Genomic DNA, 24,111 nt, shown 5'->3' on the forward strand with positions numbered 1-24,111 from the left:
TGGCTGTTTTACCTCAACCCTTACTCTGAACTCTCCAGCCCAAGGGCTGGACTGCTCTTTCCCTGGTGGCTCTTCCCTATGTAATCCAGTTATTTTGGCTACAATGGCTCCTTTGCCTTGTACTTCTTGGCTAGTCTCTTGTCCCGGCCACGTTCACTCTGGACTCCCCCAGAGGTCTCTGTCTCTACCTGTATTCTCCCTTATATTTATAATAAAAACCTCAACCCCTTAAAGAGCAGCCAAGTCCTCCTCTTATTTCTGCTTTTCATTCAGCAGCAACCCTGTCTCAGCCTCTCCAGTGCTGGAATTAAAGACACACACCACCGTGCCGGTTCAGGTACTAAATGTTTTACTATGAGAAAGTAACATTCAGTAATGAAAGTTGCTGGGCGAGCTGACTCAGTGAACGCCTGTTATTCTAGCATTCGGGAGGCTAAGGCAGAAAGATACAGAGTTCCAGATCAGCCTGGAGCTACATAGTGAGAAACTCTCCAAAGACCGCAAGTAGTGGGGCGAGGAAGAGGATGTAGTTTGTGGCAGAGCACTTATGTACCGTGCTCGGGGCTCTGGTTTGACCCCGTACTGTAGGGGGGTTTAAAAGCAAAAACACGTAAGGGCGGAAGGTTAGAGTTCCAAAGATCTCCTTTGTCGGCCCCAGGACACTTTTCGCAAGAGCACGGACCACCCAGATCCCCATTCATCAGCTTACGGCTACGCCCACTTCCTGCAAATCCCCCGCCTCTTTCCCTACGGCGCCTGCGGATGACGTCAAGCGAGCGCCCGTGCCTGCGCGCCGTCCGCCCCTTCGCGGAGCTTGGTGTCGTCTCTCCCTGCAATAAGGTCCGCCGGCCTGAGACGCGTTGTCGCTGACGACCATGAACCGCAGCCGCCAAGTGACCTGCCTGGCCTGGGTCCGCCGCGGCGTGGCCAAAGAGACGCCGGACAAAGTGAGGCGCCCGGGGACCCTCACAGGGTCGCCCTCGCGTGGGGACGCACGCGCCGGCCCTGAGCCGCGCAGCGGCGCCCGGTCTGGGTCGGCCGGACTTGTAGTCGCTTGCGGTGTAGTTCGGTGTCCCGAGAAAAGCGGGGACCTCACCCCTTCTCGGCCCGGAGCCGGAAGCCCGGCCCCACCCCCGAATTTGCGAGCACGTGGAGTTTATGCCCCTGGAAGGGGGCGGGGTGCTTGCTGGTTAGGAATTCCTGGTGATTCGGGTAGAACGTTTTGGGGCAGGGAGGACAAGGAAAGAAATCGAGCAAAAGCTGGAGACTGTGGCAAAGAATGCGGTTGCTCAGTCGGTGTTCGGGGTCCCAGGATATGTTTGAGCGAAATAGGGCAGAGGTCTTTTTTTCTCTTGACTTTACAGCGGTTGAGGGATGGAAGTATTCCCTACAGGTGTGAATTCCACCAGAGAATAGTGTTTAGTCACTGTTTTCTTTGGTGTTTAGCCTACAGCGGTGTCAATGCATATTTATAGCATAGGTACAACAGTCACCTCATTCGATTTGTCCAAGAGGAAATGGCTTTCATTGTTAAAGGGACATACATCTTTTGAAGTATTTGATGGGGAGTCCTAAAAATCCCTAGTTCTCATTCTCCACCCCCAGAGAATACAAATACCTTTTTGTGTGTATGCCCAGGTTCTTATGTTTGTGTATTTGTGTGCTGTCTCAACTCAGAGCTAGCCAATTGAGATAGACTGGCTGGCCAACAGGCACCAGAAATTCACCTGTGCCTGTAATCTCCAATGCGGAGATTACAGGTGTGCTTGTCACTGCGCCTCGTTTTCAAGCGAGTTCTGGGATGGAATTTTGTTAAGCCTAACGTTTGCTTAACAAAAACTTGAATGTCTGAGCTCCCTGCCTCCCCAGTGTTTCCTAGCTTTTAATTTCTGTATCTGTCTCGTCGAAAATAGGAGGTCCTTGGGAGCGTCCTTGTATTACAAAATTTTTGCCTCAGACTTAAGGCATGGCAATCCTCCCGCTTCAGTTTCCTAAGTACTAAGAGTTAACCGGTATGAGCCACCGAAGAACTGGCGGCTCTTTAGAGTAGAAACTCGGCAATTGATTGATTCACCATCAGTCCTGGAGCGCTGCCATTATGGCCAGCGCCACACTTAAGTAAACAATACCAAACCATCGTTGGCTTTTATAAGCTTAATTTAGTAGTGTTAGTGTTTTAAAGGTACTGAATCGTCGTTTAGGTGAGGGAATGGCGGTTTTGAAGGCCTCAGTTTTAAACTGTTAGAACAAAAGATGCCCAAACAGGAAATCTTACGGGAAGTTGGGAAAATTAAGCTGGAGTTCAAGATTAGAGATGGGGGAAGTTGAAGGGTGTAATTGGTTCCCAGTTCCCAGGAAGAATCAGTTTGCATTTGGCAGTGGTGGTAGGGAAAAAAGCAGAGGACCAATGTTACATGAATAAATGCACGCTAGAGAGGTGCCCCTGGAGGTTGAGATGGTTGGAAGAAAAATAGGCTACCACAGATCCATTTTGCAAAAGTCAACCTATTTGAATACCGAGGAAGGACTTCTGAACAGTATTGGGGGAGGAAGTCTTAATCATAAGGACCTATAGCAACAAGCTCCAGCTACTTAAATTTCGAGCCTTGAGCAATTTGAGCAAATTGTCTTGGTGGCTCTTGAAGTTATAGTTTACATTTGCCTGAAGACCTAGTTCAAAGGCTCCTAATTTCTTTTGGGGGATATTATTTTCAGGTGTGTGACTTTTGTTACCCTGCATTTGTTTAAGGCTGTGTTACTGTGCCTGTCTAAAACACCTGATGGTCTTAATAAAGAGGCAGGAGCAAGGATAGGTGGGCCTAGCAGGCAGAGAGTATAAATAGAAGGAGAGGGGGACGTCAGGGGCCAGCCACCCATCCAGTCACGAAAGTGTACAGAAACAGAAAGATAAAAAGCCCAGAGGCAAAAGGTAAACAGGTTAATTTAAGAAAACAAGCCAAGCTAAGGCCAGACATTCATAACTAAGAGTAAGCCGCTGTGTGATTTATTTGGGAGCTGGGTGGCGGGCGCCCCAAAAGCCAAAAGAGTGAAACATCCCACAGTAGATTTCCACAAATATTCTCTAATGAAGCGTTTGCTCCCTTGTAGGTAGAGCTAAGTAAAGAGGAAGTAAAGCGTCTCATCGCTGAAGCAAAAGAAAAATTACAGTAAGTTTCAAGTGTTGCTGCATCTGGTGTGTCACCTGCTTGCTGTTGGGTGGTGCCACCTGGGTGACTTCCCTGTTTGTTTTCACTCAGAGAAGAAGGTGGCAGTGAGGAAGAGGAGGCAGGCAGTCCTTCAGAAGATGGTCTTCGGAGTGCTCGTACCCAGGCACAGCCTAGGGAGTCCCTGGAGGATGGGGACCCACAGGATGACCGTACTCTAGATGATGATGAACTGGCCGAGTACGACTTGGATAATTATGATGAGGAGGGCGACCCAGGTGAGAAGTTCCTCACCTCTACTGTGTCTGCTCACAGCGGTCTAGACCCGCTGCTACCCAGAGCTTCTATCTGCTTTATGTCCCTGGGGTCAGGTCAGATACTTTGCCTCCAGATTAGACTTGTTTCCTGAACTAGTTTAGAAGGGAGCTCTGTGGCCTAAGAGTGAATCTGAGCTCTGAAGGGGCCGTCTGTTTTCCTGCATGTGTCAGGGGTGACCCTGTAACTGAGTTCTCTGCAGCTCCAGCACTACCAGTTGAGATAATGAGGAGAGGGGAGCCTGGGGGAAAGACGCAAGCCGAGGACACTGGCCGAGATGCTCGTCTAGCAAAGGCAGTATAAAGAACTGGCAGGAGCTGTGTGAGTGTGCGTTGTGGCCTTCTGGAATGATCCCGGGTAACATTAACCTGAAATCTCGAGGACAAGAGATAGATGCACCTTGCTCACCCTCGCCCTGAGTCGGTTAATAAGCTCTGTAATGTGTCAATCCCAACTACTCTGCATCTCTGGAGCCTGTCAGAAGTTTCTCAAAATCAGCAACTCTCAACTTTGGAGTAACAAATGACCTGACAGCTCAGCTCAGACTCATCAGCTCAGTTTGAAAGTTGTCTGTGGCCCATTGAAATCACTGCCCCCGTCTGTTCTCAGGATTGCTAGTGAGTGGGTGATGATCTGTAGATACGTGCTATTCATTATGAATGGAGAAAACACAGACACCAAAGATGGTGCTTTTTTATATTTAATGTACCCTTATTTAAACTTACGTCTTTGGTTGCTGGGGCTGTCGTGATCCCCCACCAAGAGATGAAGGGAATGCAGTACTGTGGACAGAGTGTTGTGAAGCTGTGGTGTCAGGGGTTGTTTCTTTTCATAGGAGCTTGGATTTGATTTGCGTTCCATGCTGGCCTTACCACCTGGAAATGATGCTGGATATTTTAAGTCCAACAGGGATTAGTCCATTGATTAGCTCAGAATTCTGAGGATTATCATTCCCTAGAAGCTTGTCAGCTGGCATCCCCCTTCATTAACAGAAGAGCCTTCAGGGAAGGAAATCTCACATCCAGACCATGGCAGTTACTCTAGATCTGCTCACTCCTTTGCAGATGTGTGAAGGAAATGAGTGTTTAAGTTGAGAAGATTGCCTGCAGAGCATCCTGGCCAACTGTGAAACCTGCTGTATTAGTTTTTCCATAACAACCCTTATCTGGTTGGCTGATTTCAGCATTCCCAGGACACTTTCTTTCCATTTCTAAAAGTTGCTTCTAGCACCTTGAATTTTATTTTATTTTACTTTATTTTTATTTATTTATTTTTTTGTTTTTTGAGACAGGGTTTCTCTGTAGCTTTGGAGCCTGCCCTGGCACTTGCTCTGTAGACCAGGCTTACCTTGAACTCACAGAGATCCTCCTGCCCCTGCCTCCCGAGTGCTGGGATTAAAGGTGTGCTCCACTACCGCGCGTCTAGCACCTTGAATTTTAATTGTATGGAACAAGCTTGAGAATCAGAACAGAGTCGTAATATTTTCTTTTTTTTTTTTTTTAAATATTTATTTATTTATTATGTATACAACATTCCTTCCATGCCTGCCTGCATACCAGAAGAGGGCACCAAATCTCATTATAGATGGTTGTTAGCCACCATGTGGTTGCTGGGAATTGAACTCAGGACCTTTGGAAGAGCAGTCAGTGCTCTTAACCTCTGAGCCATCTCTCCAGCCCCCGTAATATTTTCTAAAAGGATTAAATTTTTGAGTTAATTATTTCATTGGAAGATTGTGATTTTTTTTTTTTCTGGTTTTTCCAGACAGGGTTTCTCTGTAGTTTTGGAGCCTGTCCTGGAACTAGCTCTTGTAGACCAGGCTGGTCTCGAACTCACAGAGATCTGCCTGCCTCTTCTAAAAGTTAGGAAGGAATGCGTTTCAGCTGTCACACAGAAAATGACTTTGAAATTTGTACAGCTTCTTTTCCCGAATATGATACCGTTAATGATAAAATAGACCCAAGCCCAGAATTAGCTGTCTTGAGAAAAAGGTTTTGTCGGAATGATTTTAATTTTTCCTTTTTGATGAGTAAATTCTTATTACAGATGCTGAGACTCTTGGTGAATCTCTTTTGGGTCTTACGGTCTATGGCAGTAATGATCAAGATCCATATGTTACCCTAAAAGATACAGTAAGTGTTTAGTCACTTTAGTTTTCAGATTGGTCCTAGCTGTTAAGAAACCTTACTGAATTTCTGCCTCTAGCCAGTGACTGTTTCCTGCCCACTTAGGAACAATACGAGCATGAAGACTTCTTGATTAAGCCCACTGACAACTTCATCATCTGTGGCCGTGCTGAACAGGAGCAGTGCAATCTGGAGGTGCATGGTGAGTGAAGGAGCTGCCCTGCTAAAAAGCTTTCCATGTGGCCATTTGTGCAGCTTTAGAGGCCAGGTCCTACATGATTGGTGCCCAAGGAAACCAGAAGAGGGTGTTAGATCCCTGAAACTGGAGTTACAGACAGTTGTGAGCAGCTATGTGGATGCTGGGAATTAGACCCAGGTCCTCTGCAAGAGCACTAAGTGACCTTGTCCTACATTTCTTAAAGCTATTTGTAATAGTTCCCTTTATAGAACATTGTTTTCTTCCTAATTTAACACAGAGCTGCCTTTTTTCTCAAATTAATTTTACGTGTATGAATGCACCTGCATGTATGTACCAGATGTGTGCAGTGCCCATAGAAGCCAGAATAGGGCATCCAATACCCTGGAACTAGAGTCTTTACAAGTGGTTTGTAGTCACCACATGGGTGTTGGGTACTGAACCTGGCCCTCAACTAATGCTGCCTTCACCACTGAGTCATCTCTTCCCCAATCACCATGCTCTTTTTTTGACCAAAACATCTTGGTCACTTTTTTCAGTTCAGGAAACACCTGCACCTAAGCCAGACGAAAGCTTTAAAGGAATCTGCTTAGAAAATTTTAAATCAGATTTTTTTTTTCAGTGACCTCATAGCAGACAGGCGCGCAGCTCCATCACCAGCCCTATAGCAGATTTTTTTTAAGTTAACACTAAATAACTTGCTGGATTTTTGGTATTTTTAGTGTGAAATATAGTTTATATTTTATATACCAAAAACATATCTCCAGAGTATGTCGGATACTTTGCCCTATGTTTTCCTTTTTTCTTTGTTCTGTCATTCCTCTGAGCACCTACCTCCAGAGCTTCCTTCAGTCCATCTCAGTTCATCTTCTACTGTCCGCCTTGAAACTGAAACTGTGGAGCTGGCTCGGTTGAGACACAGTCACAATTTAACAAAACAAAACCTTTAGGCTTGGTGCTTACTGGCCTACCCTAGTGACTCCATTAGTTACACTTCTTTCTTTTTAAGCTTATTTATTATGTATACAGTGTTTTGCCTGCAGACCAGAAGAGGGCATCAGATTTCATTATAGATGGTTGGGAGCCACCATGTGGTTGCTGGGAATTGAACTCAGGACCTCTGGAAAAGCAGTCAGTGCTCCCAACCGCTGAGCCAACTCTCCAGCCTAGTTACATTTCTTTTTGTGTTTTAGTTTTGGGTTTTTTTGTTTTGTTTTCCCCAGGGCTTCGTGTCAAGCCTAGGGGTCTTGGATTAGTATGCTAAGCAAGCATGCTACGCTGGACGCTGAGATTCCCAGCCCTACTACTTCTGCCCCTTGTTTCACTCCCTCCTTACTTTATTGAACTCAGGCTTTCATGGCAGACAGCAAAGAACTGTTACTTGCTGAACCCTGTTGCTGCCCCCAACTTCTCCCCTCCCCACCCCTGTGTGTGTGTGTGTTGTATCAGAGGACAACTTACAGGAATCGATTCTTTTCTTCCACCATGTGAGTACTGGTGATTAAATTTAAACTTGGAGGCAAATACCTAGTAACCAATCTTGCCAGCCCCCTTAGCTTGGATTTCTGTAGCTCCTAAGGACCTTCGAGGCTGTCTGTAACAGTGGTTCTCAACCTTCCTAAAGCTGCAACCTTTTAATACGGTCCCTCATGTTGTAGTGATTCTCAACTATAAAAGTGTTTTGTTGCTACTTCATAACTGTAGTTTTGCTCCTGTTGTGAATCATAATGTAAACATCTTTGTTTTCCAATAGTCTCAGTGACCCCTATGAAAGGGTTGTTTGACATCTCCTCCCCCCCCCCAAAAAACGGGGTTGCAACCCACAGGTTGAGAACCACTGGTCTATAGGAAGCCTATAATTAGGTCCATTTTACCCCACAGATGATTGTTTTCTATCAATATTAGAAATTTTTCAAAAATAAGGCTTTCAACAGCATAGATAATATGTTGTTCTAATTCTGATGTTTTAAAACTCTGATGTTTTAGATGTGTTAACTGATAACAACGTAGGTTAATTTTCTTTTTTTTTTTTTTTTGGTTTTTCGAGACAGGGTTTCTCTGTGGCTTTGGAGCCTGTCCTGGAACTAGCTCTGTAGACCAGGCTGGTCTTGAACTCGCAGAGATCCGCCTGCCTCTGCCTCCCGAGTGCTGGGATTAAAGGCGTGCGCCACCATCGCCCGGCATTAATTTTCTTTTTTAAGAAAATTAATTATAATTTCTTTTTAAGACCAATTATTCTATAGTTGGGAGTGATGGTGCAGGCTTATCCAGCATTTGGGAGGCTGAGACAAGAGAAGCCATGCAACTTAGAAGCCAGCCTGGCCAATTACCAAGATTCTGTCTCAAAACAAAACAAACAAAAACTGTCATTTTTTAAAAAAATTTAAATTTTATTAGTCTTTTTGAGGTTGGCAGATTGGTTTTTATGCATGCACCTCTGAGTTGCTGGTTTAATTTACAGTGTGCACTAAGCACATTGGTGACAGCTAACGTTTTTTTCAGGACCGTGCCTTCTCAGCAGGAGCTAATGTGATAGAACTTGACATGACATTTCCCAGTCCCAGTCTGTCCCATATTCAGAGATCTGAAAATTTAAATAAATATTATTATTTTCTCACTTCTTCCTCAATAAAGAGCCTGACAAGGGCAAGTAGGACTTCCCCACTGTACTCTTGTCGCAGCATCGCGTGCATCTTCGTGATGTCTGTGGTAAAGAGCTACTTCTGTGAGTCGCTGTATTTGAAAGGGTGCTGGTCTAGACTGTTAGTCTTCATAAACTCTTGAAATATTGAAATAATTTTTGGTAGGCATTTAAATTTCTAAATACAATTATTTTTCTCCAAGGTTATTTTTGTTTTTTTGTTTGTTTTTTTTTTTTTTGGATGTAAAATCAGCTAGACCTTTAGCAGGTAATGTCAATCCTCCCTATAGAGTGTCTATTGTAATGAAGTAGACAACAGACCCATTTATCTGGCTGGCAATAAAGCAGGTGAGAATGTATTAGACTGGACAGACAGACTTTCTGTGGCAGTAGTGACCATGGCCTGTTTTGTTTCAACAGGGGAGTGTTCTTGTGGGGTGGGTGTGACTTCTGAAGTCTCTAGTTTAAGTCTCTCTTCCCATCCTTCCAGTTTACAATCAAGAAGAGGAGTCTTTCTATGTGCACCATGACATACTCCTGTCAGCATACCCTCTGAGCGTAGAATGGCTGAACTTTGATCCTAGCCCAGATGCTTCAACTGGTAATTGGAAAAATTGTTTGTTCTGTATGAGTCAGAGTTATTGACAATAGTTTATGAAGTGAGACTAGTGTAATGTCACTTAATCACGTAGGGTCTGTGTGCCTCCATGGTTTGGATAAGCTGCTACACTGTGGGTTGAACGATGCTATCTGAAAGATTTTTGATTATGGAATTATTGGATCTCATGAAAGCCCAGTGTGAAGTGGTATCTTTTTACCAGCTGGAATTTAGGGATGTAACCGGTCTCGGGAAACACTCAAATGAGCCTGGTACAGAATGGTAGTGGGAGTTGGAGCCATCCTAGACTATAAGTGAGACCTGGTCTCACAAAGGGAAAAAAAAGAAAAAAGGAAAGCAGATAAACCAGAGAGAGACACTTGTCCCAGGTAACTGGCTTCTCATGGTGGCCTTTCCAGCCACACCGCACACCCTTAGTTGCCCTTTTGGTGCTTCTCAGTAACAGTAAACATATAATACTGCAAGAGCAACAAGTGACCTTGTTCTTCCATCCATGGAGAATAGGGCAAGAGTTGTTGCTTAACTACAATAAATTTCATAACTGAGGCCAAAGGATTGAGCCTTTATTGCTAGAATACAGCTCTCAAAAGCAGCTCAGCGATGGTAGGAAGCAGGAGCTGCTACAACTGCAGGACTCCAAGATGACTCAGTGGGTTTGAGAGTCGCTGCTCAAGCCGCTCCCAGGGTGACGTGCCGGAGTGGAAGGTGTGGGGCTGGTTTACAGTCGAAAGTGTGTTGTTTCTTCCCATAGGAAATTACATTGCTGTGGGAAACATGACCCCTGTCATCGAGGTGTGGGACCTGGATATAGTGGATTCTCTAGAGCCGGTCTTTACCTTGGGAAGTAAGACTTCAAAAAAGAAGAAGAAGAAAGGGAAGAAGGTAAAAAATAGATATTAAAAGACAAGTTGGGTTAAGTTACTAGAGAGGAGGGTATAAGAACATGTTTTTGCAATCAGATTGTCTTGGTAGAACAAGACAGAAAGTTACAAGTTAACGTACTTTTTAATTTCAGAAAGCCCATGTATTTTCTGTTGTATGAAACTTGTTGGCATGTAATATAGAACAGATGAGTTGGGTGATGCACATTCACCTGGAGTAGCTCTATACCAAACTCTTGTTTTGAAGTGCTTTTGTGATGTGTTCGAAAAAAATCTTTAATATTCTTGTAGTTTTTAAAATAGGTTTGGGCCGGGCGGTGGTGGCGCACACCTTTAATCCCAGCACTCGGGAGGCAGAGGCAGGCGGATCTCTGTGAGTTCGAGACCAGCCTGGTCTACAAGAGCTAGTTCCAGGACAGGCTCCAAAACCACAGAGAAACCCTGTCTCGAAAAACCAAAAAAATAAAAAAATAAATAAAATAGGTTTGGAAAGTGAAAGGCAGTGTTGATATAATTCATAAATTGCTATAGTTTCTTTCTGAAAAGAATATTTACCATGATAAAGTTAACAGAAAGTCAGTTTGTAGTGGGTGACGTTTAATACAAAAAAATAATTAAAATAATTATTACAGAGTTCCTCAGCAGAAGGGCACACTGATGCTGTCCTTGACCTCTCCTGGAATAAGTCAGTCAGGTAAGAAGATGGCGTTCATATGATGCAGATTGTTCTAGTTCTCGGCTACACTGCCCACCTCCTGTGCTAGGGCCTTTCCTGCTGAATGCACCACTCCAGGGCAGCAGCTGTGCTGTTGAGTTGCAGCCCCACGTTCCCTAGCAGACTTTGCCATAGGTGCCCTTTACAAACCTAGGGACCAGCCAGGCAGTGACGGCACTGGCACGGCCTTTAATCCCAGCACTTCAGAGGCGGGGGCAGGAAGATCTGTGAGTTCAAGACCAACCTGGTCTACAAAGTGAATTCCAGAACAGCCAGGACTACACAGAGAAATCCTGTCTCGAAAAAAAGAAACAAAACAAAACCTGGATGCCATGTACCAGCTTCCCCATCACTGGGAAATGTGTCCTGCAGTACCAGAGATGCCACAGTGTGTACTGTTGCTTCTCACCAAACAGTATTTCATTTTTACACATCACCCTTCTGCAGCATAACGTCACCACTTGAGCCCTTTTCAAGTTGAGTGATTCAGTGCATTCACAGCTGTGCAGCCGCCACCCCACCCATCTTCAGACCTTCTGTCTTCCAGACTGAAACTGTACCTTATAATAACAAAATCTTGTCTACAAGAGCTAGTTCCGGGACAGGCACCAAAGCTACAGAGAAACCCTGTCTCGAAAAACCAAAAAAAGAAAAAGAAAAAAAAAAAAACACAAAATCCTGCATCCCTCAGCCAAGGCAAACCCATTCCACTTCCTGTCAAAAGTATTTGGAATGTGTCTTTTGTTTTGTTCTGTTTCTTGGTTTTTTTCAAAACAGGGTCTCACTATATAGCTCTGGCTGTCCTGGAACTATGTAGAACACCCTGCTCTCAAATCCAGAGATCCACCTGCCTCTGCCTTCCAAGTTCCAGAATTAAAGGCATGTACCACTACACCTGGCATGGTTTTTACAAGGGTTAGTCTTGCTGTGTTGCCCAAGTTCTCTCAGACCCTGCACTCAAATGGTCTTCCTGCTTCAGTCTCCCATTCAGCTGAACTTTATATGCGTTTCTCAGTGATTGGCAATGCTGAGCTCTCTGTGCTCACTGACCATCATGTATACCTTTTTGGTGGGAAATTTCTAATTGAATTGTAAAAGTCTCTAATATATTCTAAAGTAATACCTAATTAGAAATGTATTTGCACTATGGACATACTGTCTTTTCCATTTTAATGTTGCTGGTGTCCAGTTTATTTTTGTGTGTTTGCTGTTGCATCCCAGAAACTGTTTCCTAACTCATCATCAAAATTTATATTAGCATGTTATGAGCTTAGCTCCCATATTTAAATGTGCTGTCTGTTTTGATGTGTGTGGTTGCTGAGTGAGACTGGGGTTAGAACTTTTTCACAAGGATATTCCATTGTCCTTGAATCATTAATTGAAAATATGGTCATCATTCATCCAACTTGAATGTTTAATTTTCCTTGCAATTTTATAAATACCAATCACTGAGAAATGCAGATTAAAAACACAGCCACAGCTAAGTGGGCAGCAGGCATCTAGTTCTAGCTAACTGGGAACCTGAGACAGGAATACTGCATGAACACAGAATTTGAGACAACCTGGGCCAACATAGTGAGAGCACATCTTAAAAAAGTAATGGACGCCTTTAATCCCAGCACTTGGGAGGTTGCCAGGGCTACATAGAAAAACCCTTGAGGGGAGGCGGTGGTGACAGACGTGACACCTGCCAGCCTGAGAAGTGGTTAAGAGTACTTACTGCTTACAGAGGACCTGAATTTGATTCTCAGCACCCACATCCAGTAGTTCACAACAAAACGTATTTTTTGAAAGTTACTTCTGGTTAACTTTTTAATTTTAAAATTGAGGACTGTGCACTTCCCAGGTTTCTTTATGGGTCCCTTGTACAGACACAGAAGCTTCAGAATCGGCTTACTGCTTTCTACTGAAGTGAAGTAAGCTTTTGAGCAGAGTGGGTTGACTATCATTGTGTGTGGCCAAATCTGTAATCAGCCTGTAGGTGCTGTTTCCATCCCAACAATATTACGTCTTCCAGAACAAATGGAGAAGGGTCTTTCCACTTTGACAGTCTTTGGTTTATTTTGATAGTCTTTGGTAGTTTTCAGGATGTAAGCCTTACTGTGTATAATCACTGCTGTGATTATAAGTGAACTCCTTGTATTTACGAACAATTTCACTAATTTGTTTCTTCCTATTCCAGAAATGTGCTGGCAAGTGCATCAGCAGACAGCACTGTAATTCTCTGGGACATGTCTGTGGGGAAGCCAGCAGCCAGGCTTACTGCACACACAGACAAGGTATGTGACTTAGTGGATAAAGGGCTTCTCAACAGTATGGACATTTGTATATGGATTTATGATTTACAAAGTGCTTTCAATAAGTAAACCACTGAGGTTCACAGAACCCTATGTAAGAGATAAAATCCTTTAATGTTAGAGAAACCAGGAACATTAATGCCCTGTGATATGCTCATGGAGGATCCTGGGGGTAAAGGGGTATGATTGTCAGTTACACAGTAGTAAAGAAAGGTTGTAGCAGATGTGTAACTCTGCTGAGGGTACTGATGACCTGAAAAACAGCTGGACTTTGAAGCTTGTGCACTTGTCCAATCCCTTCTACTTTTTCTACTTTATCCTGAGGGATGCAAGTATTGTATCCTAGGGTTTGAGGAGTGCTGTGGTATTCCTGTAAGTGCGAGCCATTATTTGAGAATATGGTTCTCCTTTGTGTTTTTAGTAACTGGTTTCTTGACCAAGCATGGTGGCTCATACCTTTAATATGAGCAGTCAAGAGAGGCAGGTGAAACTCTTGAGTTCAGGGCCTTTAGGCTAGTCTGGTGTATCAAGCTTCAGACCAGCCAGGCCTACATAGTGAGACCCTCCCCCCCCCCCAAAAAAAAACACAAAAACAAAACAGCAACCTGCAGCAGATTGCAATATTGGAATTTCAAAGAGGGGAATACATAGTCTGTCTCACCACACAGTAGCACTGTTATTACTCAGAGTGGGCAAAGATAGATCTCTTCTTTTATTCTTCTTCCCTTTAGGTCCAGACTCTGCAGTTTCATCCATTTGAAGCACAAACTCTGATTTCTGGGTCATATGATAAGTAAGAAAGCACTTTGCACTATGCTTAAACTACAGTACTTGGTCTGGGGTGGGGTGGCTCACAGGGGCTGTACCACACTAAGACAGAACAGGAGACGTCTGATCTTAGTCAGGCTGCCCTACTGAGGTAGCTACATGTTTAAATTATTACTGCTAGTTTTCAGCCCTTGATTCTTCATTCCCTCTCAAAAGAAATGTGGTTTTGTGATAGTAATCTAACTACTACCAACTTCTCTGGTTTCTAAAGGACATATGAGTTAGCCATTTTTGTGATGTACTCAATCCCATACTTGATGATTTAAGGCAAACATTTCCTAATGCCATTTCAGATTCTGCCCATTAGACTCGATTCAGCTGGTAACTGCCCACAATGGCTTGGTTAGGCTAAACAGAGGCACTTGATTCTCCAAAGGCAGAGAAACCAAGGCTTTTGGAGGTTTGGTTTGGAATAAGTGTACTTTTTCCTGCCATGTTACATGGACTGGGAGGTGTGCTCTTCTTCCATGGGGAGCATTCATGTATCTCTTGGCAGAAGCCATGGGTTCAGGAGAAATCAATCTAATTGGAGCTAACAGGCTACTACAGGAGCCCTGGTCACCTGTGTCTGAGGGGAGGATGGCTAGTAGAATCAAACCAGTCAGGAGTCTTTGCTTTGGTTTCTTTTCCTTTACAAAAATTTGTTTCCAGTTGAAGATAGAATGTCAGGCTATTCTGTGTTGCACAGGTCAAAGACGGTCACACCAGAATGTAATTTTAGGCTCTCTGTCAACAGGAACAGTTTTGTGGACTGAACCTCAAACAGCCATGCAAAGGCTTACTTACTGATTATTACACAAAAGTTTTTTGAGGGGAGGGGGGTAAAACAAGTTTGCATACCAAAGCCCCTGATCTAATTTATGTTTTCTGAAGGATCCCTGGAACTTAAGTCCTTATGTACTGTTTACAGTAGGCAGTGATTCAAGACGCCTCAGGTGTGCTGGGATTATCCTGTGACAAAGTCAGGCAAAGGTTGTAAAGCCCCTTCAGAAAAAATAACTCTGGCTGGGCATTGGTGGCGCAGGCCTTAAATCCCAGCACCCAGGAGGAAGAAGTGGGCGGATCTCTGAGTTCAAGGCCAGGCTGGGTCTACAAGAGCTAGTTTGAGGATAGGCTTCAAACCCTGTCTTGAAAAACAACTCTGTAGATAAGAGAAAATTATTTCTTTCGGGTCTAAGTACTCCTAGAAAACAATAGATACAGTGATCCTACTGCAGTGTGATTTGTGAAAAATAAGACCAAAGCTCAATTAATAAACTCAGACAGAAATTGGGGCTCAGCCCTGAAGACCAGAAAAGTATAACAGCCAGCCACTGACACTTACCTTTACCTCAGTCCGAAATGGCAATCCTGCCTCCAGAACCTCAGAATAAAACTGTGTCTGAGAGCTATCTTCTCCTGTTTTATAGTCCTCTCTAGTGCTGGCATTAAAGGTATGCACCGCCCAGTTTCTGTGGCAGCCAGTGTAGCTACTGGGATTAAAGGTGTGTGTCACCACTGCCTGGGGCAGTGGGGCTCTTTTATTCTGATCTTCAGGCAAGCTTTATTTATTAAAATACAAATGAAATGCCACAACGTAAGACCATATCCCTGAGTTCCCCAAGAACAATAACCTGACTAGGGAAGTGCTTATGGTTAGATCCATTTTGTTATTTCAAAGGATCCTCTTTAAGTTCCCAGCACCCACGTGGTAGCTCACAGCCATCTCTAACTCCAGTTCCAGGGAATCTGATGCCCCTCTGGCCTCCATGGGCACTGCACACACATTCATGCAGACAAAACATTCACATGAAGGGTCTGGTGGGCTAGAGAGATGGTCTAGTCATTAGGTTCTCTGTAGGAGGAACAAATTCTTCTAAGTTTATTCTTTTTTTTTTTTTTTTTTTTTCGAGACAGGGTTTCTCTGTGGCTTTGGAGCCTGTCCTGGCACTAGCTCTTGTAGACCAGGCTGGCCTTGAACTCACAGAGATCCACCTGCCTCTGCCTCCCGAGTGCTGGGATTAAAGGCGTGCGCCACCACCGCCCGGCTTCCTAAGTTTATTCTTGGCACCTCTATCTGATGGCTTAGAGCCATCTGTAATTCCAGCTCCAAGGGATTGCATGTCTTCTGAATTATATGAGCACCTGCACACACAACATAAGTACAATAGAAAATTTTACGTTTAGAACCTTCAAACGGACTTTAAATACTTGAATTCTGAATTCACAATGTTGCTATGTTAACCATTTCACTAAAATACATTGGCCCTGTCATGGCCTGCAATGTGTGTAGGTCAGTGGCTCTGTATGACTGCCGAAATCCAAACCAGAACCATCGTCTGTGGCGGTTCAGTGGACAGATCGAGAGAGTGACCTGGAACCACTTCTCACCATGTCATTTTTTGGTAAGAATATGCACATTGCTTTTTCTATTCCTATGAGATATTCTCAGAAAAGCATTTTCACTATTTAGAAGTATGAAGCTTCTGGGTCTTAGAATTGAAAACACTGTTTCTTAACAATATAATGGTGGCTCAACTACAAAAAAAAATTGGTAGCTTGTGAATGACTTAGCTAATTCTCACCTATTTCAGTGTGTTTCATATATTTTTATATTTTAAGCCATTTCACTACATACTAGTTCTTTTGAGATATTAACCATCATAATACTGTTTCAAGATTTTGAGGTAGGATCTGTGTAGCCCAGGCTGGCCTTGAACTTGCAAGTCCTCCTGCTCCTATCTGTTTTGGTGTTTTCCAATAGTTAAATCAGTCCAAAAGATACTCTTACTCAAATCCTTATGCGTAAATGGAACTCTAGAGATGATCAATAGCAAAGACTTTCCAAAGATTCCACTAACGTCAACCAAAGGAAAATAAAGTCCTAGTGTCGCAATCCATTATAAGGCCCATTAGGTGTGTGTTCTGAGAAATAATGTCGCTCCAAAGACAGGAGGGGTTTGTCTTTTGATTAGCATACAAATTAACAGGTTCCTTTGTGGCATTTCCTTTTAGTTTGGATGGTTTGTTTTTGAGACAAGGTTTCTCTGTGTAGTCTTGGCTGTCTTGGAACTAGCTCTGTACACCAGGCTGGCCTCAAGCTCAGAGATCCACCTGTCTCTGCTTCCTGAGTGCTGGAACTAAAGGTGTGTGCCACTACCACCTACTGCTTTGTGGCATTTTCATTTAGGCTTCATTTTGGTTGAGTTTTCTGTTCCCCACCATGCCCCTTACTTTTCCTAATGTATCCTTCACCCTCAATGCTCCCCACTCTGTATTTCTTTTTGCATTAGTATTTCATGTGTTCTATTGTCTCCCTTAAAAAAAAAAAAAAAAAAACTGGTGGCCTGGCGATGGTGGCACACGCCTTTAATCCCAGCACTCGGGAGGCAGAGGCAGGCGGATCTCTGTGAGTTCGAGACCAGCCTGGTCTACAGAGCTAGTTCCAGGACAGGCTCCAAAGCCACAGAGAAACCGTCTCGAAAAACAAACAACAAAAAAAAAACTGGTTTTATTTGTTTTTAGTTTGCAGACTCAGTTCATGTGTATGTGTTTATTCACTAGCTTTCTCTTTGGTAATAGGAAGCCTGATATAAAATAGCCATGAAAACACGAGAAAGCAGAAGTCACAGTAATGCCCATGTTTCTAAGAAAATATAACTTACATGCATTTTAAACAAGCTGTGCCTTGTAGTATATTTAGACAACAGTAGTATGCAGTCATGTTTATGGGACAATAATGAAACTTAATCTAAATGCTTTTAAGTATTCTTAGCTATATAACATAAAACTATATTCCTAATTTATAACCACCCCAATCAAAAAAACTAAAAAGTTGATCGGTAGATAGGCTTGCCATTTCCAAGTGTGTTCAGCCTATACTGGCTTTCTCCCCTCTTCACTTCTACTCTGGGATGCAGTGTAAGTGCATCCTAGGCTGGCCTCAAAGTAATTCCTCTGCCTCAGCAATATATCACAGCTTCTTTATGTACAAACTAAAATGTTCCAGTCTAGCTAATTAGGAAGTTGAGCAAGAAAAGAACACTTTTTAGTTTTAGGACAACTTTGTAAGAAATTAAGCTTTCAAACAGTGTTTCTGAGAAGGTCATGTGTTTTCACCGTAAGATCATTTTATGAATTCTAAACATTTGAGTGTAGTTTTTCTCAAGAGAAGTTTTAACAGTAGCAGAATATATTATTCAACACGATGCCACTAAGGGAGGATAGAGTGTAAAGTTACAAGGCCTCCTAGAGTACTAAAATAGTTCAGAACTGAGTCTGTCAGCTGGAGTGGCATTTCATTTGTGTTTTTATAAATAAAGCTTGCCTTTGCCTAAAGATCAGAGAGTAAAGCAGCCCACTGGTCAGCCTTACAGACCAGGCAGTAGTGGCTCACACCTTTAATCCCAGCACTTGGGAGGCAGAGGTAGGCAGATCTCTGAGTTTGAGTTCCAAGACAGCTAGGACTGTTACACAGAGAAACCCTGTCTCCAAAAAACAATGAATGAACAAACGAATGAATAAAAAGAGCTGTAGCTGCCCCCCCCCCCCCCAACATACTTTTTTAAAAGAAAATGTAGCCCAAGGTGACCGCAGTTCCCATTAATTCTGGCTCTGTCTCCAGAGTGCCGAGATTACTGGCTGCTACACCTTAGCCTGTAATAACATCCTTCTAACTCCACCAAAATGCTGGGATTACAGGTCAGAGTTACCATTGCCTGGTCTGTAAGGCTGACCAGTGGGACTGTTAAAATACAAATGAAATGCCACTCCAGCTACTGCTCTGCAGGCTCCCACTTTAGGAACCACACCAAGTGTAGAGATGCCTAGTCATTTCACCCTGGGGCGCATGAGATTAATGCATCCTATTTACGTTCACCCGAGTCCAGCTTTTGCATAGAGGGCTGTGAAGGATTTTTTTTCTGGTTTGTCATGTTATTTTAATGAGTGTTTTGCCTGTGTATACCATGTGGAGGCCAGAAGATGGCATCAAATCCCCTGGAGCTACAGTTACAGATGGCTGAGCTACCATGTGGGTGCTGGGAATTGAAGCCAAGTCCAATCTTAGACTTCACTTTTCCCACCTTTTCCTGTGCTGGTGTTGCCCTTTGCTGGCAGAGAGGTTTAGCTCTCTCCCACCTTCTTTGCTCCCCAGTTCTTGAGCTTATTTTCCTGTCAGTCCCCTGCTGTGGCAGTGTTGAGACATGATCTGATCCCACCATTCCTATAAATTCCTCATTGGCTACCCACATCCATCTTCCCCTCAGCCAACGACTGTGCTAGCCCACCCCACCCCGGGTATTCCTTCTGCCCTGTACAGTGAATGCCACTTGTGTGTTCCCCTGTTTCTAACCCCACTCTCTCCTTCACAAATATAGCTCATGCAAAGTTCTCATGTCTGTTTTTAATTTTAATTTTTAGTAAATTCTATAGATATTTACTGTAATTTGCACACTTGTCCACTGCCATCTAACATGGTCTTGCCCATCCTTTACTCTGCAGGCCAGTACAGACGACGGCTTTGTGTATAATCTGGATGCACGTTCAGACAAGCCAATTTTTACACTTAATGCACACAACGATGAAATCTCTGGTGAGCAAGAGTGATGTTTCTTTCTGATGCATTAAGTTATGACAAAGTAAGTCTAAATTTCAGACAGTAGCTCCTGAACTAATCTTATCTTCCAGGTCTTGATCTGAGCAGTCAGATCAAGGGCTGCCTTGTGACTGCTTCAGCAGACAAATATGTGAAGATCTGGGACATCCTAGGAGACAGGCCAAGTCTCGTTCATTCTAGAGACATGAAAATGGTGAGCATCTCCTGACACTTTGTCTTTTCATGGGATTCACTGCAGTCAAGGACGTGTTGAAGTTAATATTGAGCTAGTCATGTTCGGTGAGAGTTTCTAACTTAGGTATTTTGAAGAATTCAGTTACTATCTGAACTCCTTTCAGGGTCACACGCTTAAGCGTCACTTGTCAGGATCAAGAGTGGGAAGGACATAAGGAAGTGGCCACTGTTTAAAGTTTTGGAACTTGAGCATTTGAGTTATTGGTGGCTCTTTATTTACTACATTGAGGTTTATTGTGTGCTTGCGCACAGAGCGGAACAGGTAGTGTTCAACAGATGGGGTGCTTACTGTGAGCGCTGAGTTACATGAGCAACATGTGCAGTACAGAAGAGCACCACAGCTGTTAAATACGTGCATTCGGGCCACGAAGTTCTTAATTCCATCCTAAGTCTATGTATAAATGACTGTGATTTCATACTTATTCGAATAACAAGTGCTATTGCATTAAAGGATTTTCTATTTTTCTCATTCATACTTTCAGTAATGCATAGTTCTCATACCAAGTATTAAGAATGGGAAAGCTGAAAGTTCCTTAATCTCAGGGGGTCTGGAGAGATGGCACTGTAAAAAGAAACAACTCCCACAAGTTGTCCTCTGACCTCACATACAACCAACACATAAGAGACTAAGGACACAGCTCAGTGGTAGAGTACCTGCACATATGCCAAAGAATCATTTCAGAAAAAAAGACTTAATAGTGACCTAAGATAACAGTTGTTTAAAAAGATGGATAGTTTCTAGGTGTACTCAGCAACCTAGGCGGGTGACTCATGCCCAGCTTCATGGTGGTGCTTATCTAGTGGGGGCTGAGGTTAGAACTATCTGGAAGGATAAAAGTCACTGACTTTAGTTCTTCTCTCCCCAGGGAGTTCTCTTTTGTTCTTCTTGTTGTCCTGATTTGCCATTTGTCTATGCCTTTGGAGGTCAGAAGGAGGGGCTTCGTGTTTGGGACATAAGCACTGTATCTTCAGGTGAGAGCCTCCAAGCTCCTGCTCTTTGTGAAAGGAAAGAGTAAGGGCTAAGCGTGGGTGGGAATGTCATGGGCGGAAAAGGCCTGCCCAGTGTGTATCCTGTAGTCCCTGCTGCAGAAATGGCAAGTCTGTGTTCCCACTTAAAATGGACAAGCTAAAAAGAAATGTAGCAGTCTCAAGGAAGAGCCTTCCTTCCTTGCCCAGGTACCACAATGCATGAATGTGTTCATTTTTCAACTACTTTCTACAAGATAAGTACTGTTAACTTACTGTCCCATCATGCCCTCCCCCGCCCCTTTCTGAGACAGGGTTTCTCTGTGTAGCTGCCTGGAACTCTGTAGACCAGGCTGGCTTTCAACTCACAGTCTGTCTATGTCTCCTGAGTGCTGGGATTACAGATGTGTGCCACCATTGCCTGACTACTTACGGTGTCCTGAGAAAGTATGTCTCCACTAAATTCTCCCTAGACGATAAGGATCCCAAGATTTGTCTAGGTTGCTAATTTGAATTCATAGACATGAAATATGTACAGAGAGAGAGAGAGAGTGTGTGTGTGTGTGTGTGTGTGTGTGTGTGTGTGTGTGTGTGTGTGTGGTCGGTCATACAGGGCGGGGGGATGTACCAAAGCCCTGTTCCAAGGCAGATTTAAGCTCTACGGCAAAGTACAAAACGATGATTAAGGTGGTGGCGCGTGCCTTTAATCCCAGGAGGCAGAGGCAGGTGGATCTCTGTGAGTTCAAGGCCAACCTGGTCTACAAGACCGAGTTCCAGGACAGGCTTCAAAGCTACAGAGAAACCCTGTCTTGAAAAAAAAAAAAAAATTGGTCAGGCTTACAACTTGCATACTTTTTCACTTGCTATTAAATATATATTTTTTAAGTTTTTACCTCACAACAGAAATTTACTGTCTTACACTGTAGTCCTTATCTCATGGTTCTTTTTAGTGAACGAAACATTTGGAAGACGGGAGAGACTGGTTATTGGCAATGCAAAAGGCTTATCTGTTCATGGCCCTTGTGGGAGCTCCCAGACACCAATGGAGTCCTGACAAAGATCACAGTCTCCTAGGATGCCTACATGAACTTGGAGTTTCGAGAAGCTGGCCTAAAAATGTCCCATGTGTACCTACAGCCATACGGTGATGGAAGGAAAATCCAGTTCCTGCTGCCATTCCTCTGCAGCCTTGGCAGTCCACTGCCTGTGTCTGCCTTCAGCTGGGTACTGTACAGTTCTTGCATTTCTTGAAAATAAAAGTTTTTAGAGAATGATTCCTTAAATATGCCATCTGACCTAGAACTGTAGGTTTCTACTGTATGTATAGTAACTGAAGAGTTCTGGAGACTGGGTCTTGCTCTATCAGCCAGCCTGCACTGGGGAGAAGGGAGACAGGAAAATTTCTAGCTGGTCTTCACCTTCTCAGGCTAGGATTACTAATATGCATGGTAGGTTCTAGAACTAGATTCAGGCCCGTGTGTTTGCAAAGCAAGCATTTTACTGACTGTGCAGTTTCCTTAGCCTGTTTTGTTTTTAAAATGGGATTCCTAAAGGTACTTTCACCTTTTGCATATTAATCATATTTTTGACAGTGCTATTGCTAAAATGCTTTTGGTTACAAAGTTAACTTTTTTTCAGGACTGTTTTCTTTGTCCCAATATTTAAAAACTTTTAGGGGAGTTGATACGAATTTTCTATAATCAAAATATTTAATAGACAACAAACTGTCAGAGTATGCTGAACAAGTTTTGGTTCCAGTAAATTCTCCCTCTAGTTACTTCATAACCTATGCCTTCCTTTTCAGATGAATTTGAATTGCATTCATAAAGCACTCTGGACTTAGATTGTACACTGTTCCCTTTATTTCACTTAGCCTCACAGGACAACTTTCCACTCAGTTCTTTCAAACTTCCATTCTTTCAAACTTTGGCACTTGCTAAACCGATTTGGAAGTCTTAGGTTGTGAATAGGATGTTCTCTTATTTAAGTAATACAGTAGTACGTTCTATTTGTCATTAAAATACACTCGCTTATGCTTTAGTAAGTATTTTCAGAATGCTGGCTATTTCTCAAGCCTCATCAGAATTTGTGTTTGGCAGAGAATGGGGAAAGCGCAGGATATAGAACTAGGTCCTTCCTTAAAACTACCTGTCACTCACACCTGTCAGGCTTTAGTAAAATCCTATAAGCTGTTAGTGTGAAGAAAAAAATAACACGTAGTAGGATGTAATATACTTCCCCTTACTAGTTAATTGCTTTGGTTCTGAGCTTGAAATTAAATTTCCTGGTCCTGTAATTCACACATGACTCGATTTTCCAGATCTGTTCTTTCTCAAAATCCAGTTGCCTTTACTAAGTCAGGCTTACCAAGCACTTTACTCCTTATTTCTTCTGATAGGACCTTATCATTCCTGCTCCTAGACTTTAACACATCTGTAGTAGCATGCAACAAAACAGTATGCAGTCAACAACAATGCTCTTAGACTGTAATGGGGTTGGAAAATCTCTGATGGGCAAGTTATAATGTAGCTGGCTATCCTGACATTCTAGCAGAAAGCATTGCTCAGTTTTGTGGGATGCTAGTATAAACCACCCCGATGTAAGATCATATGTAATACTTGGTAACTTGTTACTATAAACTATCCAGCCATTCTACACCACAGCTTCCCACCTCAAGGTCTATGCCATCTAGGTTTGTGTAAATTATACCCTGTGCAAAACCATTTTATAAGCAACACGGTCATAACGTAGGACTCCTACACAACTACACACTGCTTCAGAATCACCTGAGGCTTCATAGCCCTTAGGAAACCTGAATATGAAGCCAGATGTTGGAGGTTCTGTAAAATACTATGCATAAGCAGGCCTTAACTGTATGCTAATGAATTTGCTCTCATTCTTCCTACAGTGCCTCAAACTGCTGGCTCTTTACATGGTTTCTTCTTTGTTTTTGTTATTTTCTTTTCTGTTTAATATTTTTATTTGAAACACGAAGCTATCATCCCCCCAATAAATCCCAGAGACTCTGGATCCAGAGCCCACACTTACCATATCCTGTTGGTGTGGCCACTGACCCAGCAGCAATCGTGGACAAGACCTCCTGCAACTAGGCAGAGAAGTGTTAGTCCCACTTAAACCCAAGAGGTCAAAGGTAGAAACACCACCATACATCCTCAGCAGGAATCTTCCGCCCTTCCTCTTGCCTTGGGTTGTTTTGGTGTTTAGCTTGAATAGCTCTAGTTTGAAGAGCATCTCTGTGCAGGGCAATAAGGAATTTAATCGAGTGCATGCTCCTGAGAAAAGGAAGAAATTACTTTGAGCACTACTAAGGCTTCACGCCTTGGTGTTAGCACTCACTCTGAGCCACACACAGCACTTGCCTTCAGCTGTAGACCTTCCTAGAAATCCCAGAAGTTGAGTCTGTCTAAGCACCGTTACACAGGAACAATTAGGATACGATCTCAGAGCTAAAAGCTTTCTTCTCTTTTAACCTTTGAGTCCATCCTCTACAAAAGATTATAAGAAATGCCTTA

General features: G+C 43.2%; 1 protein-coding gene across 1 annotated transcript; it reads left to right on the plus strand.

Moving 5' to 3' along the window:
* The first annotated feature begins 785 nt into the window (after positions 1-785).
* Positions 786-21,849, plus strand: Pwp1 (PWP1 homolog, endonuclein). The gene is made up of 15 exons (XM_041665773.1): positions 786-947; positions 3,109-3,167; positions 3,258-3,442; positions 5,526-5,611; positions 5,711-5,807; positions 8,933-9,043; positions 9,813-9,943; positions 10,575-10,636; positions 12,840-12,936; positions 13,686-13,747; positions 16,055-16,166; positions 19,264-19,354; positions 19,450-19,571; positions 20,479-20,584; positions 21,529-21,849. The coding sequence occupies exons 1-15, from the start codon at positions 876-878 to the stop codon at positions 21,630-21,632; spliced, it is 1,497 nt and encodes a 498-aa protein (XP_041521707.1). The 5' UTR covers positions 786-875; the 3' UTR covers positions 21,633-21,849.
* Positions 21,850-24,111: the final 2,262 nt, after the last annotated feature.

The sequence above is a fragment of the Microtus oregoni genome, unplaced genomic scaffold (assembly GCF_018167655.1).
Source record: "Microtus oregoni isolate MIOR12 unplaced genomic scaffold, Mior012 000001F_ref0000356, whole genome shotgun sequence".
Lineage (NCBI taxonomy): Eukaryota > Metazoa > Chordata > Mammalia > Rodentia > Cricetidae > Microtus > Microtus oregoni.